The sequence below is a fragment of the Thermothelomyces heterothallicus genome (assembly GCF_042370625.1).
Source record: "Thermothelomyces heterothallicus CBS 202.75 unplaced genomic scaffold P884_scaffold_39, whole genome shotgun sequence".
NCBI lineage: Eukaryota > Fungi > Ascomycota > Sordariomycetes > Sordariales > Chaetomiaceae > Thermothelomyces > Thermothelomyces heterothallicus.
The window spans coordinates 74699-91002 of record NW_027192600.1 but is presented as its reverse complement, the minus strand read 5'-3'; the positions used below and the strand labels follow the sequence as shown (position 1 = coordinate 91002).

At 56.8% G+C, this 16304-nt stretch overlaps 7 protein-coding genes across 7 annotated transcripts in view; 6 read left to right on the top strand and 1 right to left on the bottom strand.

The window, feature by feature from the left end:
* P884DRAFT_92123 (uncharacterized protein) overlaps positions 1–281 on the top strand; it is a 1745-nt gene extending 1464 nt beyond the window's left edge. Inside the window, exon 4 of the mRNA XM_069446175.1 lies at positions 4–281. Coding sequence (XP_069293604.1) covers positions 4–46 — 43 coding nt within the window. The 3' untranslated portion in view covers positions 47–281. The remainder of the gene's footprint in view (positions 1–3) is intronic.
* A 324-nt stretch (positions 282–605) lies between these two features.
* P884DRAFT_211948 (uncharacterized protein) lies at positions 606–1709 on the top strand (the record flags this gene model as incomplete). Its single annotated transcript, XM_069439119.1, has 1 exon — positions 606–1709. The coding sequence occupies one exon, from the start codon at positions 606–608 to the stop codon at positions 1707–1709; it is 1104 nt and encodes a 367-aa protein (XP_069293603.1).
* Positions 1710–4011: 2302 nt separating this feature from the next.
* Positions 4012–6202, top strand: P884DRAFT_211972 (kinase-like domain-containing protein; the record flags this gene model as incomplete). Its single annotated transcript, XM_069439122.1, has 4 exons — positions 4012–4033; positions 4152–4289; positions 4366–5918; positions 5993–6202. The coding sequence occupies 4 exons, from the start codon at positions 4012–4014 to the stop codon at positions 6200–6202; spliced, it is 1923 nt and encodes a 640-aa protein (XP_069293602.1).
* Positions 6203–6293: 91 nt separating this feature from the next.
* Positions 6294–6885, top strand: P884DRAFT_265019 (uncharacterized protein). The gene has a single exon (XM_069441906.1). The coding sequence runs from the start codon at positions 6433–6435 to the stop codon at positions 6757–6759; it is 327 nt and encodes a 108-aa protein (XP_069293601.1). The 5' UTR covers positions 6294–6432; the 3' UTR covers positions 6760–6885.
* A 188-nt stretch (positions 6886–7073) lies between these two features.
* On the top strand, positions 7074–9388 carry P884DRAFT_295147 (Phosphoglucose isomerase; the record flags this gene model as incomplete). Its single annotated transcript, XM_069444315.1, has 4 exons — positions 7074–7882; positions 7955–9115; positions 9219–9243; positions 9344–9388. Exons 1-4 carry the CDS (start codon positions 7365–7367, stop codon positions 9386–9388), a joined length of 1749 nt encoding a protein of 582 aa, XP_069293600.1. The 5' UTR covers positions 7074–7364.
* Positions 9389–10213: 825 nt separating this feature from the next.
* Positions 10214–13372, bottom strand: P884DRAFT_303483 (uncharacterized protein; the record flags this gene model as incomplete). The annotated part of the gene is made up of 4 exons (XM_069445033.1): positions 10214–11526; positions 11599–11646; positions 11704–12912; positions 13060–13372. The coding sequence occupies 4 exons, from the start codon at positions 13370–13372 to the stop codon at positions 10214–10216; spliced, it is 2883 nt and encodes a 960-aa protein (XP_069293599.1).
* A 928-nt stretch (positions 13373–14300) lies between these two features.
* Positions 14301–16286, top strand: P884DRAFT_265013 (uncharacterized protein). The gene has a single exon (XM_069441905.1). The coding sequence runs from the start codon at positions 14771–14773 to the stop codon at positions 15989–15991; it is 1221 nt and encodes a 406-aa protein (XP_069293598.1). The 5' UTR covers positions 14301–14770; the 3' UTR covers positions 15992–16286.
* The last annotated feature ends 18 nt before the right edge of the window (positions 16287–16304 follow it).

Here is a 16304-nt window from a genome sequence, read left to right as displayed (position 1 = left end):
GAGCCCCAAGGCCCCTCCAGCTTCTCCAGTTACATCCCTACCCTGACCACCGTCACGTCGCCCACCATCACGCCCTCTACCACCGGCGGACCCGCGCCGCCCAGCACCTCCGGTCCCGCCACCGCTGGTGCCGGCCGTGCCGTCCGCGGCGTGGAGGGCATTGCTGCCGTTGCTGGCCTCTTTGCTGTCCTTCTGTGAGCGTCGGCCAAGCTCATTTCTTTACGCGCTCCTTGCCTTTTTTTCAGCGCGCGGTTGATGAGTGGCTGCAGGGTCGTTGATAACAGGAGGAAGAAGGAGATGCGCAGAACGGGGAAGTTTGGAGGTTTGAGGCACTTTCATTGTAGAATTTAATAGTGCCACATCGCCAGGTAGCCAAATTTAGGTAGAGGCTTAAAGCAGAAGGCACTGGGCTGCATCGGGGTTACTTGACCATTGCTAGGTGTTGTGTGTGGGAATCTCAATGCTCTTTGATTGAGTGGGGTGTATTATGGAAAACCGTTACATCACCTGGTCCAATGGTGATTACTCGAATCCTGCATTCGACACCACCAACTTCACAACACATAATGGCCGATCATCTCGTGGTCGCGCGACCCGCCACACTGATGTATAGGCAGGGCTTCAGTTTAAGTCCCGCGGTGCTTTCACGGCTTCGTTTCGTTCCGAGAGCATCGTTTTCGAATTCCGCCGTCTGCCGTTGGCAGCCGCCCCCAGAACCAGATAAACCACCGGTACCGTACAAGAAGGGTTTTCAGTTTCAGGCCCGCCGCGTCAAACCGCCACCGCCCTTCCTAGGAGAGCATAGCAAGGTTCGAACTAAGTTCTTGGCCGATTTCCTCAAGCAAGCCCGCTTTCCGGGCCGCGACTTCCTCCAGACCACGACCTTGGTCGACTACTGCGTGTCGGCTGCTTCAAAACCGCTGCCTTGCGAAGATCTGGGAGAGACGGCTGCATTCAAAGTGCTTCGGGAACTCTCTGTCGGAGATAGTCCCTGGCGGGGCCGCGGCTCCCAGGTCGTCACTTGCAAGCGGCGAGGCCATAAAGAAGCGCTTGTCGCCAAAATCTATGATCCTCTCTATTACCCCTTTGCCGACCCCGACTTCAGTTACATACCAAATGACGTCATTGCGAGCGCGGAAGGCGACTTCACTCTTGAATCCGCGGCCTACGCCCAGTTGGACAAGAGACTCGGCGGGAGCCTTATACCCAAATTCCATGGATCATGGCTCCTCGAACTCCCGCTCAAGCGAATCAATAGACCTGTTGGCTTCATCCTCATAGAGTACTTGAAGGGCGTGCATTTAAAGAACCTGAATCCAAAACTTTACACGCAACAGGAGCGTCTTCGAGTCCTTGAGCTATGCATGGAAGCGGAAATCGAACTGCGCTTCGCCGGCGTAATCCATGACGACATCGCACCCCGCAACATCATCTGCTCCGGCAGAGACTTCCTGGCCCGAGATTTTCAAGTCAAGATCATCGACTTCAATTTCGTTGAAATCCTCCCGTTGCTTGAGGGCAAGGCGCCCTACGAGTCAGAGCCGTTGCCGGAGTCACCCGTCGAGTTGTTTTGGAACTCCCCGTCTGACGAACTGGTGGTCTGGCTGCCCGAAGGTTGGGGGAAGTCTGAATGGAACCGGTGGCTGAAAGAGATGTGGGGTACCTCGACGAGGTTCATGCCCGTGCCGGAGGATCTGCTTCATGAGTGAGAAGAAGAATGGGAACAAGCAGTTGTTTTCAAATGAATGGCAGTGCTCTGGGACTTGTTAGAAACCGTTTGTCATCGTTCATTATCAGTGTTGGGGTTGGAGAAGGAGCACGAAGGAGCGTGGATGCTGTCGAACGGCAATGAAAAATGGAATCACGACAGAGAGATACGGATCTAATTATGCGTTGAAACATATACGAGGGCCAACCCAGTTTGGTTTCTCGAAACACAGAGACTCGGGTAGTAATCTCGTGTACATGCTGTCAGTAGTACTCTGTAGATGTGTTCAGTATCACCCAATGAGCATTGATACTCGGTAGGGTCTCCTTCTCTAGGTCTTGGTGACTAGAAGGCAGCCAGTTTCGAAGCTCAAAGAACAGCTCCAACAAGGTAGCTTGGAGCAGCCTGAAGTAGTGAGTCTAGATTAACCCTGAACTGCTTAGCAGTTCTTCTTTTTCTGTTCTTTTCTTTTCTTTTTTCTTTTCTTTCTTTCTTTCTTTCTTTCTTTCTTTCTTTCTTTCTTTCTTTCTTTCTTTCTTTCTCCCCCCCCTTCTTGCTTTCTCAAGTCCACGCCAAGTTACGGTGATTTCCTAGGACTCTCGGATCGTGCAAGAATCTTCAAGGTAATTACAGTAATTACAGCTAGGAAGGCAATGTTGAAGGACCAACTGCTAATGCTGTAGGTTTGTGGACGAACGCTTTTCTGGTCAAGATCCTGATAATGTACTTAAGTATGGGGGATTGGTATTACAATCGTAACCTCAGCCTCCGCATGAATCACAACCGTATCACACTGAAATGCCTCACGGACCGTGTTTCAAGCGGTTTGCGTAATCCGGAGAACGTGCAATCGGCTGAAACGCATCAGCACCTTGAGGATTTTTGATACCTGATTCCAGACTGCGCTTGAGCACATGGCGAATTCTGATTCCGCAGCCCGGCTTTCGATGAGGAAATCTCGAGCAGAGAGATCGAAGAGTGAGTGTACTTGCGTGGAAGGTAGTTATGCACGATTACAAGCGAGAAGGAAGCAGCGAGCCCTCAAACGGCAAACAGCCATCCAATCAAACGCCACTTCGAGATACACTAGCGCCACGTGACGGCCCGAGCAACAGAACAGGGGCTGGCTTTCTGGAACCCCCTTTGGGGCGCTGTTCCTAATTTGATCAGGTCCAAGGGGTTTGCCAAAACCAGGATGAAAAGGGGAGCGGTCAACTCGGGATAACTAGCGATTGCCGCTGTGGAAACGAGGAGGAACATCGAGAACATCCTGAAATCGCCAACAAGTGCTGTTGGGAGGTGTGCACAATGATGATATGGGTGCTGGGAAGTTTTAGAAGCTGACCTAGAGACACTGCTAACAATGAAATTGAAACACGCGGCAACGGTACGCCTTCTCGCTCTGTCTAGCACATTCAGAAGCGAGTCCTCTTGATAAATTTGTATTCATACGCAGTACATAGTTATTTGGGGTGCTGGTGCTGGTGCTGGCCGGGGGAGCATGAGGTTCTGATCTTCGCCGGCGCTCTCCAATCCCTTGTGACCTGCGGGGCTCCCCGATCCCTGTGTCATCATCACCAATCTTTTTTGTGCGCGTATCTCGCCGCTTCTGTTGGGAGCGGTCGCCTCCTGGTAATCTCCCATCAATTACCGAGCCAACGTCCTGAACTGCGTCGTCGCAACCGCTCCCAATCTAAGATGCTTTAAAAAGAGAATTGTGCGTCTGTGGCACGCCTTGCTTTTATTCAAGACTTTGTCTCAAGAGTCTGGTGTTGCGCTTCGAAAAAAAAAAATGATCAAGCAACCAAGCTAGCTCGGTATGAAGAGAGGCATGGTGGTGTTGGGGGTAGGTAACTTCCCTGATGTATGCAATCCGTCGGTGCATACGCAGTACTCCGTACTGTGTAGGGGGCCACTGTTTACCATAAAACAAGCTGCGGGGCTTTTGGTTGCTCAGGGAAAGTAACTAGAGCACCCAAGCCCCACGGTGCCCCGGGCGGTGCGACAGTCACGCTCAGCTCCACTACGGTGGTTTCGAAGTTAGCGCCCCCCAGGCCTGATCCGCACCACAACCCTCCCGTCCCGCCAGGCCGCCCGGTCCGTACTTCGCCTCGAACTTCAGCCTCGACCCAAACCATCTTGGGAGGCAGTACCCCCCGTGCGGCATCAATCATCCCTTTTCCCACCCTCCATCTCCCCTAGAACCGATTTCTCGTCGCCGAGTCCTGTCGTCTTAAGCTCGAAACACTCTGCGACCTCCCAACCCCGACGTTTGGCGGCAACCCCCTCCTCGCTCCTGCACCATGTCGTGGAAACTCACCAAAAGTATGTTGACCTCTCCCCTCGCTACATTAGAAGTTGGACACCGTCCACTGCGCAAAGGCAGCTGCGGCCCTTGGTTTTCACATGCGCCACGTTGCTGACCGCTCTGTACGTAAAACAGAGTTGAAGGAGACCCATTTGGGTCCCCTCGCGAACACGTTCTCGCGATCCCCTTCGACGTCCACCATTACAGAGAAGGACGACAAGAGTCAGGGCGCCATTTCCGGAACAGCGACGCCCACAAACGAGAGCAATATAGGTGCGCTTCCTTTACCCCTCCGCCCCGGTTTCGCCTTTGGTGCTTGCGCCCTCATATTTCTGACTGTCGTTTCTAGCCGCCTCGGAAGCCCTCTCCCAAACACCTGTCGTCAAGACGCCCAAACCTGGCATCCTCGTTGTCACCCTTCACGAAGCCCAAGGTCTCTCTCTCCCAGAGCAACACCGAAATGCGTTCAGCCCGTCCCACGGCGGCAGTTCGTTGTCCACAGGAAATGCGCTCAGCATGGCCGGCTCGGCACGGCCTTCGTCGTCTTCCCGGTCGGCGGGTTTCACGGGCGGCCGGCCCCAGACATCCGGCGGATTCAGCGGCATCCCTACCAACCACGGCCGTATTTCCACCAAGTATATGCCCTACGCCTTGATCGATTTCGATAAGGTGCAGGTCTTTGTCAACTCGGTCGAGGGCACGCCCGAGAACCCCCTGTGGGCTGGTTCCAACACACAGTACAAATTCGACGTTTCGAGAGTGACGGAACTTGTGGTACATCTCTACATCCGCAATCCCAATGCCCCTCCAGGATCAGGCCGGAGCCAGGACATCTTCCTTGGCGTGGTCCGCATCAACCCTCGATTTGAAGAGAGGCAGCCGTACGTCGAGGACCCCAAAGCGAGCAAGAAGGACCGCGAGAAGGCCGCGGCCGAGCACGCCAGCCGGGAGCGCGCGCTGGGCCACAGCGGTGTCGAGTTTGTCGACGTGCAGTACGGTACCGGCAAGCTCAAGATCGGCGTTGAATACGTCGAGAACCGAGCAGGCAAGCTCAAGATCGAGGACTTTGAGCTGCTCAAAGTGGTTGGGAAGGGCAGCTTTGGCAAGGTCATGCAGGTGCGGAAGAAGGACACGAACCGGATCTACGCCCTCAAGACGATCCGGAAAGCCCACATCATCTCGAGGTCCGAGGTGGCCCACACGCTGGCGGAGCGGTCGGTCCTGGCACAGATCAACAACCCCTTCATCGTGCCGCTCAAGTTCACCTTCCAGAGCCCGGAGAAGCTCTACTTTGTCCTTGCTTTCGTCAACGGCGGAGAGCTCTTCCACCACTTGCAGAAGGAGCAGCGCTTCGATGTCAACCGCAGTCGCTTCTATACGGCCGAGCTGCTGTGTGCCCTCGAATGTCTCCACGGGTTCAACGTCATCTACCGTGACTTGAAACCCGAGAACATCCTTCTTGACTACCAGGGCCACATTGCGCTCTGTGACTTCGGCCTCTGCAAGCTGGACATGAAGGACGAGGACCGCACCAACACCTTCTGCGGCACCCCCGAATATCTGGCCCCCGAGCTGCTGATGGGCAACGGCTACAACAAGACGGTCGACTGGTGGACGCTGGGCGTGCTCCTTTACGAGATGTTGACCGGTCTTCCGCCGTTCTACGACGAGAACACCAACGAGATGTACCGCAAGATTCTCAGCGAGCCGCTGCACTTCCCAGGCCACGAGATCGTTCCGCCGGCCGCCAAGGACCTCCTGACCAAGCTGCTGAACCGCGATCCACAACAGCGCCTGGGTGCCAACGGCTCCGCCGAGATCAAGGCACATCCCTTCTTCCACGCTATCGACTGGCGGAAACTGTTGCAGCGCAAGTACGAGCCTGCGTTCAAGCCGAACGTGGTATGTATAGCTTTCTTGTTCTTTCCAGTCTCGTCCCGGATTAAGCCAGATGAAACTGACGGACCCGTTTGCAGGCTGATGCGCTGGATACGGCCAATTTTGACCCCGTCTTCACGGAGGAGCTACCCCAAGACTCCTACGTCGATGGCCCGGTCCTCTCCGAGACCCTGCAGAACCAGTTCACCGGTTTCAGCTACAACCGCCCGATTGCCGGTCTTGGAGATGCTGGTGGCAGTGTGAAGGACCCGTCGTTTGTGGGCAGCATGCAGAACAGCCTGAGATGAGGTGCTGCCTCTCTAGAGGGTTGCTCCTGTTCGGCTGCTTTCCTTTTTGTTCCCTCATTTGGGTAAAGCGAACATTGGCGGGGCGCCCCCCGGGGGGGGGGGGGGGGGGAGGAGGAGGAGACTGGACAGCATAAAGCGCATCCAAATCATTTTTTGGGGCTTTTGCAAGCGGGAAGTGTTTAGTGTGCCATTTTCGTATCTTTCACAATTTTGGGACTCGGGCATGGTCAATGGGAATTTTATCTGGTTTTCGTACTTTGTTCCTTTCCCCATCCCCGCTGTTTTTGGGCTTGGAGGCAGAAGAGAGCGTAGACCGCGCTCAACCACCACTCAACGGGGCTGAGCCCTGTAAGAAGAAAAAACCGGAGACTTGGCGACGACACATTGGATCGCATAACAAGTCAGATTTCGCCCGAAGCCGGCCAGGAGGGTCCATTATCCAGATATCTTTTTTTTCCCGATCCACTCGGTGCTCAGGGGATCGATACCGCGACCCGATGCCCGGTGCAAATTATCCCGTCCGTCTCCCGTTCAGCCCCCCCGCGCTAGGGAGCTGAGGCTCTTTCCTCAAAGAGCGCTCCGCGATTTGGCTAAATCCGCGGTGGAGAGCATGTGGGCGAGGGGCTTGACACATTTATCGCAAGAGGGTGGGGCGACTCGTCCATGCGTGGTGACGTCCGCGGGTCTCCTTGATCGTCATGGGCTTAGCTGAGCGTGCCTCTTTTGTTTTGTCTAATGGAGCTGTTTAAAACCCCTCATGCTCCGGCTTCCTCTTGCCATGCTCCCCTTGAGATCCTTCTTCTCATCCTTTGGTACTTAATGTTGTATTTTTTTTTTTTTTTTGGTAAGTTTGTGCCGCCTTTCCCACGCGCTTCTGAAACCAACTCTGCGCCTTCCATCCTGCTGCGGCAAATACGTCAGTGCCAGCAGCTGCCTTCCCGAGACCCCGTCCCGCATGCGGGGCAGCGAGCTTCCAGCTGCTTGTAGCATCTTAACACCCCACTTCCCTGCCGGAACCTTCCCAACATCCAACTCTTTCATGCAAATCTGACGAAATCTCAAGTGCGGCAGGCGGAACTTTTTGGCTTGAATTTTCCCCTTGCACATTGAGGATCCCAAACCGGAAAGGATCCCAGGAACAGGTCAGAAGACGACTGCTACGATGGCGCCCGCAAACACCCTCCCCGCCTGGGCCGAGCTAGAGGCCCACCACAACAAGGTCGGCAAGTCCTTTGTGCTCAAAGACGCCTTCAAGGCCGACCCGAGCCGCTTCAAGAACTTCTCGACCAAGCTCACCCTCCCCGCCGACATCTCGAGCGAGCCCAATGGCACCGAGATCTTGTTCGACTTTAGCAAGAACCTCATCACCGAGGAGACCCTGAGCTTGCTCGTCAAGCTCGCCGAGCAGGCCGGCCTCGAGAAGAAGCGCGATGCCATGTTTGCCGGTGAGAAGATCAACTTCACCGAGAACCGCGCCGTCTACCACGCCGCCCTGCGCAACGTCAGCAACCTCGAGATGAAGGTCGACGGCGTAGACGTCATGAACACCAAGGGCGGCGTCAACGAGGTGCTCGAGCACATGCGCGTCTTCTCGGAGCAAGTCCGCAGCGGCGAATGGAAGGGATACACGGGCAAGAAGCTCACCACCATTATCAACGTCGGTATTGGAGGATCCGATCTGTGAGTGCTGGCCGTGTAACCTGCTTCTGCTCCTCATGTCTCCCCACCTCGCTGACTTGGTGGTGTGATCAGTGGTCCCGTTATGGTCACCGAGGCCCTCAGGCACTACGGCGCGAAGGACATGACCCTGCATTTCGTGTCCAACATCGATGGTACGCACATCGCCGAGGCCCTTGCCGACGCGGACCCCGAGACGACTCTCTTCCTGATCGCCTCCAAGACCTTCACCACCGCCGAGACCACCACCAATGCCAACACGGCTAAGAAGTGGTTCCTCGAGAAGACGGGCGGCAAGGGCGACATTGCCAAGCACTTCGTCGCCCTCTCCACCAACGAGGCCGAGGTGACCAAGTTCGGCATCGACTCCAAGAACATGTTTGGGTTTGAGAGCTGGGTCGGCGGCCGCTACTCGGTTTGGAGCGCTATCGGCCTGAGCGTGGCCTTGTACATCGGCTACGATAACTTCCACAAGTTCCTGGCCGGCGCCCATGCCATGGATAACCACTTCCGCAGCGCCCCGCTTCGCCAGAATATCCCCGTCCTTGGTGGCCTCCTCTCAGTTTGGTACTCCAACTTCTTCAATGCCCAGACCCACCTCGTGGCGCCCTTCGACCAGTACCTGCACCGCTTCCCCGCATACCTCCAGCAGCTGTCCATGGAGTCCAACGGCAAGACGATAACCTCAGACGGCTCGCCCGCGAAATACACTACCGGTCCCATCCTCTTCGGCGAGCCGTGCACCAACGCGCAGCACTCCTTCTTCCAGCTGGTGCACCAGGGCACCAAGCTGATCCCCAGCGATTTCATCCTTGCCTCCAAGTCGCATAACCCCGTCTCGGACAACCTCCACCAGAAGATGCTCGCCTCCAACTATCTCGCCCAGGCCGAGGCCCTCATGGTTGGCAAGACTGCCGACGAGGTGCGCGCCGAGGGCGGCGTGCCCGACAGCCTGGTGCCGCACAAGGTGTTCCTGGGCAACAGGCCTACCACCAGCATCCTCGTGGGAGGTGCCATCGGCCCCGCTGAGCTGGGCGCCCTGATCGTCTACTACGAGCACCTAACCTTCACCGAGGGCGCCGTGTGGGACATCAACTCCTTTGACCAGTGGGGTGTCGAGCTCGGCAAGGTCCTGGCCAAGAAGATCCTCAAGGAGATTGACGAGCCCGGTGCGGGCAAGGGCCACGACGCCTCGACCGAAGGCTTGTTGGCAGCGTTCAAGGCTTATGCCAACCTGTGAGAGATGATGTTTCGCTAGAGTACGCAGTATGTCGGAACGCAGTGCTGTACGGGAAAACCTACATAACTAAATGGTTTGATGCTCCTGCTTCTGTTTTAGCAAATTGGACTATGGAGGCACAATCGTGAGTGATATTGCAATGCAGAGGCATCATCTAAAAAACAAAAGCTTGAAGTCCAACGGTGTCAACAAGATCGTGTGGATGACTTGCAGTGTCATGCTAGCTAGGCCCGCCCTTAGAAAATGTAGTGCTCGTGTCAATCTGGTGATTTGATTGTCTGCTAATGACCTCGACAACAAACGAGCGAGATGGCAGGAGAAAAAGCATTACGAGATTAATAGGAGTCAGGCCGCCGCCCAGAATCAGGAAGCACCAGAGCACCAAATCCGTTTACAGTTTGCTTTTCCCTGTTCCCTGTTTTTACCTTGCCCAGTGGATGAGTCGGTGCACCGTAGAGAGATTATAGCCCTCCTTATCATTGCCATGCTTGTTTGATTGCCAGGTTGTGTGTCCTTTGAAACCACCCAAACCCAATGATCGATTGATTGATTCCCTTGATAATGACTGACAGCCACACCAAAATCACCAACCCATCCATCCATCCAGCCCGTCCCGCCCTAACCCGTTGATGAGAGATCATGTAAGACAGTTTGTTTTCTTTCTGACCTTAACACAAACGCAACCAAAAAAAAACACACTGGCATAGACCCCGAAACACGTCCCAACGCCATCATCCCCACCACCACCGGAAAATCGTACACAGATGCAAGAAAAAAAGAAAGGAAAGAGAGAAAAGAGCAGAGAGTGGAGTTAGAGCTCCCAGTCAGAGCTCATCGACTCGCATTTCTTCGCCTATGGAAAAGAGTCCGCTCGTCTTTTTCGCAGACAACGTCGACGGACGTGGACCTCGGCGACAATTAGATATCCCCGGTATTTCGGCTTCCTCCCATTCTGGTTTCTTATCGCCTCTCTCCTAACCCTTGCATGCATCAGATCGATCTAGGCTTTTCCATGGAAATGTCTGCGCCTTCCGTATCAATCAAGCAAACTGTCCGGCTTGCTCCGGGGTGCGGGGACCATCTTTGCCATTCCCCTAGTGGTAGTTGTTACCCCAGCCGCGAGGCGGGTTGCCGTAGTAGCTGCCGGCGGCGAAGCCCTGGCCAGCATAACCGGCGCCGTAGGTGTTCTGGTGGCTCTGGGCGCCGCTGGCGCTCATGCCGTAGCCGCCGGCCCCGGATTGGCTGCCGTGCAAACCGTGGCCCTGCTGCATGTGGCTCGGGTAACCGTAGCCACCCATGCCACCGAGGCCGCCTTGCTGGTTCGACTGGGGAGGCGGAAGCCCGGTCTGCGAGGGCGCATTGTTCGTCGCAGAGCCCGGACGGGCGGCAGCGCCGAGCGACGGACTCGGTCCGCCGGCGGCCTTGGAGTCACCGAAGGGCTTGAGATCGTCGGCCGCTGACGGGCCGGCGCCGGGCTGCGAGCCGGGAGCGTTGAACGACTGTCCGCCTTGAGACTGATAGGCGGAGCCGCCGCGACCGAATGTGTCATGAACGCCGCCGAATCCGCCACCGAGGCCCTGCTGGCCCGCCTGGGTCGAGCCAGCACGGCCATAGTCACCCAGGCCGCCACCCACACCGCTGTCCCGGTGCAGGGCAGACTGGCCGAACCCTGCCGCAGGAGACGAGTATCCGTGAGGACCCTGAGGGGTGATGCCGTACTGACTAGGTTGGTAGTTCAGACCGCCCTTGCCATACGGGCCGCCGTAGGCGCCCTGGTTGTAGCCCCCTTGATAATTCATGTAGGCGGAGTAGTAAGGGTTCTGATAGTAGGGGTGGCTGCTATAGGGATAGTCATGAGGCTGCTGGGCGTGTGACTGGGCCTGCGCGGTCGGCCCGGTCTGAGCCTGAGTGGTAGCTTGCCCAGGCGTGGGAGTGCCGCTGATCTGCGACTCGTTGTTGTTGGTGCCGCCGAAACGCGACTGCCCGTGCTGAGCACCGCTCTGAGGATACTGGCTGAGGTTGTCGTTCTGGGGCGCGTTATACCCGCTGAACGAACGCTGGGGCTGAGACGGCAGGGCATCCTGCTGGCCCTGGGCCGCCTGTTGCTGGCCAAAGTTCTGGTTGTAGTAGTTGAAGCGGTTCTGATCCGCCGTGTAGTACGACGAGAAATCGCCAGGGGCGGAGCTGAACGGCCCTCCAGGTTGCTGCTGACTCGGCGGCTGCGCTGCTTGTCCCTGGCCCTGGAATCCCGCGTCAAACTGGTTATGTGTGGCGGAGGCAACGGCTGGTTGTTGCCCAAACGGCTCGAAAGGCTTGCTGCTGGGGAAGGAGGAGGCTTCCTGGGAGGCCGGTTGGCCGAAGCGACCAAACTGCTGGTTGCTCGGTGCAGCAGGCGGCTGTACGGCGGCTGAAGAAAGGGGGGGATTGTTAGATAATGGCTTGCAGATGTCGAAGCGTGAGGGAAGTGATGTGTACGTACCCTGAGAGGTAGAAGGGGCATTGGCCTGCGGTGCGGAAGGCGCAGCAGCTAGAGATGGGTTAGTGGTAATGAGTGCCAAACTTGCAGGCAGTTGAGGGTCCATACCGGCAGTTCCTGTGGAAGCTTGGGCAGCCGCCGGCTTCTGGGAAGGGAATGTTTCGGGGACAGGAGTGGGTTGAGCAGGAGGGAGAGATGTCCGGGGGTGTGCAACCGGAGAGTCTTCGGGAGGCTGGGGGCGAGTCACGGGCTCTTCGCGGTCGCCGTCCACGTCGTCTTCAATGGAGCCATTAAGGCTGAAAGCACCGAACTGGACGGCGGCCCTGTCAACCTGATCACGGTTGCCAGGCATGCGAACGGCTTCACGCTGATCAAGCATACGGCGAGCATGGTGGGCGGGCGCGCGAGCTGACGGCTTTGTGGCACCGGTCCGGCCAGCTTGGTGCTGTTGTTGCGAAGCCGAGAGAGGCGTGCCTGTCGCACCGGGACCCGTAGCTTGCGGGTCCCAGGAATCAGCAGCCTCACTGGCGGCAGTTTCAGTCAGAGGGGGGTGTGAATCATCCTTGACCTTGTCAAGATTGGTTTCGGTAAGTTTATCATTCGACGGCGCCAATGCAACCTCGGGGACGACAACGTTAGGAACGGCCGGTACCGCGGGGATAACAGGGACGGCAGGTGTAACGCGTTCAGCAGGAGGAGCGGGGGGTGTCTCCTTCTCCGGTTCGGGGGCAGGTTCTTCGACAGGAGCCGGAGCCTCGGGCTCGGGTTCGGTTGGCTCAGCAGGGGGCAAGGGCTCGATGACAGGTTCGGGAGCCTTGGGGGGGGCTTCTTTCGGCCTCGGTGCCGGTTTCGGGGCGGTTGATTGTCGCAACATGCTTGCCCAGGTGGTTTTTGTGCCTTCGGGGATTGTGGCAGGCTTCGCAGCTGCGGTTGTGGTTGTGGTGCTCGGAGCAGGAGCTGTCGTAGCAGGAGCGGAGTCTACTGCGGGAGGTTCGCCCGACGCAGCCGATTCTTCAGCTGGCTTAGTATTCCATTCGGATGCTTCTTCGGTCGGGACGGAGAGAGGTTCGTTTTCCTTGGATCGGGTGCCATTCGCTGTGCCGTGAGTCGACTTGCCACGAGCACCACCACGACCACCGCGCTCAGTGGTTCTACCGCGGCCGCGGCCGCTGTCGGCACCACGGCCACCTCGGGCATTCCTGGTCCCACCCGTGGGAGCTGAATCGCCGGTTGTATTCGTAGAAGTATCGGCCTTGGCCTTGAGACGCGCGCGGTCCTTCTTGGGCTTTGAAACTTCGCCCCATTGTGAAATGGTTCCTGTGGGACGAACACATTAGCTGGACGAGCACGGTAATCGATGCAGCTCCGAAGTCGCTCGAGAGATGCGGAACAAGCATAACGCACAAAATGCGTGACAGCAGGCCCGGACGTGGGAGATAATAGCGTGTGGGGACGCCGATCTACCTTCAGCAATGCGGGTGACGGTCAAGTTCTCGTCACCGTCGGTCTCTAGCAGGGCGAATAGGATGTCGACGGAGGACCAGTCCGGAAACATTTCTTTGATGACTGCGACCTTGCTTCCATACTTCTGCTTCAGCTCTCCAATCTCGCCCTCGTCCTCGAGTGTCGGCAGAGACGAATCTGTGTCATGCTTGGAATCGCCATTGGTGGCGGCAGACCGGGCGCGACCTCCTCCCCGAGTCGCAAAGCCGCCTCGGCCGCCGCGACCAGAGCCTCTGCCGCGAGGGGCGGCTGATCTGGAGTGTACCTCAGACATCGCTGAGATATGTGTGTGTGTGTGGGTGGGAAATGAGGCGGGTCAAAGGAATCGGCGACCGAATCGCGTTGTCGACGGCAACCACAAAACAAAGGCGGTGTGGGGGGAAAAAAATGGGAAGAGGATCGTAGAGGATGCCGAATTGTAAAAGAAGACGGGGTTTCGCACAGGGCGAATCGTGGTGCGATCCGTTGGATGGATCGAGCCAGTGGTGGTTGGAATGGGGAGAAGGAATAGGCGCAAGGTGTGGAAAGGACGAGGCAAGAGGGCGTTGAGTTTTTGCCCAGCAGATGCAGAATTCGGTTGGCCCGCTCAAAACAGGGTAACCAACTTAGCAGAGGGCCGCCCGCCCCAGGTTTCAGTGCACAGCTGGCAGCTGCAAGCCTGTGACAGGGTGCTCCAGCCTCGCCCGATTAAGGTGTGGGGTCCTTCCGCGCGTCACAGGGCTGGATTTCAGATGGCTTCTTCCATTTCCGGCCTGTCGCAAAAGTCAATCTATTGTTCGCATGGGGTCGGTGCCATTCACCATCACTCGGAGCTGCAAACAGCAATCACGGTTGTGAGAACCACTCAATTGAGCGTGCTGCCATCGAAATCTTCCAACTCTGTTAGCGGAAGGAGCCCACCCACCTCTCCACCCATCTCCCGAGGCAGGGTCCTGGTGCGAATCGATCAGCTGGCATCTGCTGATGCCAAATGTGCAGTGGGATTGGACAGGAGCCTTGGAGGCTGGGCATGTGCCGACATGCTACTCTGGTAGGTAATTTGCTACGTATGCTACGGAGTACACTAGCGTACCTTACGTACGATTCCAATTCGTTAATGTGAGTTCCGTTAGGCAATTGTGTACTTAACTGCTATGCTAAGTAGCGCCACAACGACAACCTGGCTTCTATGGAGTGTAAGTACAGTCCACCGTCGGTGGTGGCTGATTTCAGGAACCCATTTCGCTCCGATGGCCCGTCTTTTGCCACCCGTTGTGGTAAATGGATGCTCCAACGCCCGAACGACATCGGGAAGCGCTCTGGTGAACAAGTCCAAGTTGGGACTAGCGCCAGGGCGGAAGATCGCGGCGCGCGCACACACTACGCAAGCAGCTCCGGTAGTTACTGGTTCTGGAGTGCGGATGACTCTCTACGTGTAATCCGTAGAGTACTGCCAGCAAAGGAGGGGGTCACATGACCTGTAGCTTTAGTGTATGAGCAATTCACTACGTCAACCCAATTGCCAAACCGGCCCACTCCTGGTCGAGCGGGATCTTTGAGTGCGTGACCCACAACTGCAAACATTAACCAGGGGATCAAACCGGCCATTGGGTTACCCTATCCATCGCTACGAGATCCTCCATGGTAGAACGACTCGAGTTGGCTGATTTATCACCCATTCAAAGGTTTTAAAATGCAGAAGACCAGAGCGCTCGGGTCCCTCAAAGACCTCTTCCCACGCCTGCACCAGCCGCTGCCGCTGGACAAGCGCGAGTCCCAGCGGCTTCTCGACACCATTAAGGCCTCCTTCCGCAAACAGCTCGACGAAGAGCACGGCTGGACCGTGTCGGATTCCGGAAAGGACTCGCCGCGCTTGAAGCTCGCCACCGTTCATTCCCGTACAGGAACTGTCCCGTCGACAGCACCCGCCCGGCCAACCGATAGGCACATGCGCGCCATTCTCGACAACCCGCTTTTCACTCGTGTCGAGGTGCCGAAGCGCAAAGAAGAGTCCGCCAACAGTCTAGACGCACACAAGGCGGTCTTTCGAAAGGCTGTCTCGAGAGGACTCGTGACCCTAAACACGGCACAGGGCTTCCTTATGCACATCGAGTCTGTGGCATTCCGGCTAAGGCCGGAAAATACCGCGGCAGATGGTCCGTGGCTGAGGAATCAATTGCAAGATACTGGAGCCGGTCTGCTTGTCCTGCAATGGCTGCGATCATCAGGCCAAGAGCGGGACCTCAAGTTCCTCACCAACGCCAATTTCACCAACATTCTCGCCCGCTTCCTAGTTGCTGAGGGCCTCGATGATGTTGTTTTGATGTGGTTCGAACGGTTGCTGAAACCCGGCTCGGAGCGAACGGAGCCAGAATTCCAAACCGCCAAAAATCTGCTTGGCCGTCTCGTATACGCCAAACAAGCTCGTAACTTGGAATCGGCGTATACGACCATCCTCAAAGCGGCTGCCATAGCCGAGGAGAAAAGCTGTCCGCCAGCCGTCGTGAAGTATGCTTGGTGCATATTGGCCAACGAGACCTCGATGCACCATGACAAGCAAACCATGCCGCCCGCGCACATCTACGACGCGTTCGTCGCCTTGGGGCGCAAGCTTAATCCAGGCGCGCAGTTTATGGCTCAGCTCAGTCTGCGCCATCCAGTTGAGCCAACCTCGGGACCCGCTGTTGAATTCTTGCAGAGCAAGAGCGCTTGGCGGGTGAACGATGCTCAAAATCCAGTCACCCTTCGATACCTTCGTCACGTCCATCGCTTAGCTGTCGACACTGCTCAATACCTTACGCAGACCAATCAGGCCGAGGAAGCATCGCGTCTATTCAACTTTGTAAGAGAGAAAATTAGTATGTTCACGGACCCGAATGAACTCGATCTGGTCGGAGATCTCGAGCCGGCCTGAGCGCGTCCTCGACAACAACCAAGCATTGTCCCCCAGACAGTGCTGTCATCAAACATTCCACCACCCCCGCTCACCAACACCTCGATTTACCCTCGGTGAGCTGACGACAGGCCGCCAAAAGTCGTCCACTGTGCACCTTGGCAAGCGCGATGCGGGCACTCGTAGTCATGGACCAGGGTACCGCACCAACTCCATCAGAGCGATTGGATGTACGTTTCTGGTGCCTTGGGAGATACAACTGGAATTCCTCCCGCTCGTCGCCAAGTGTGTAGGGCACGCCTCCCAAGCTCGCCGCAACCCCCCCCCCCCCCCC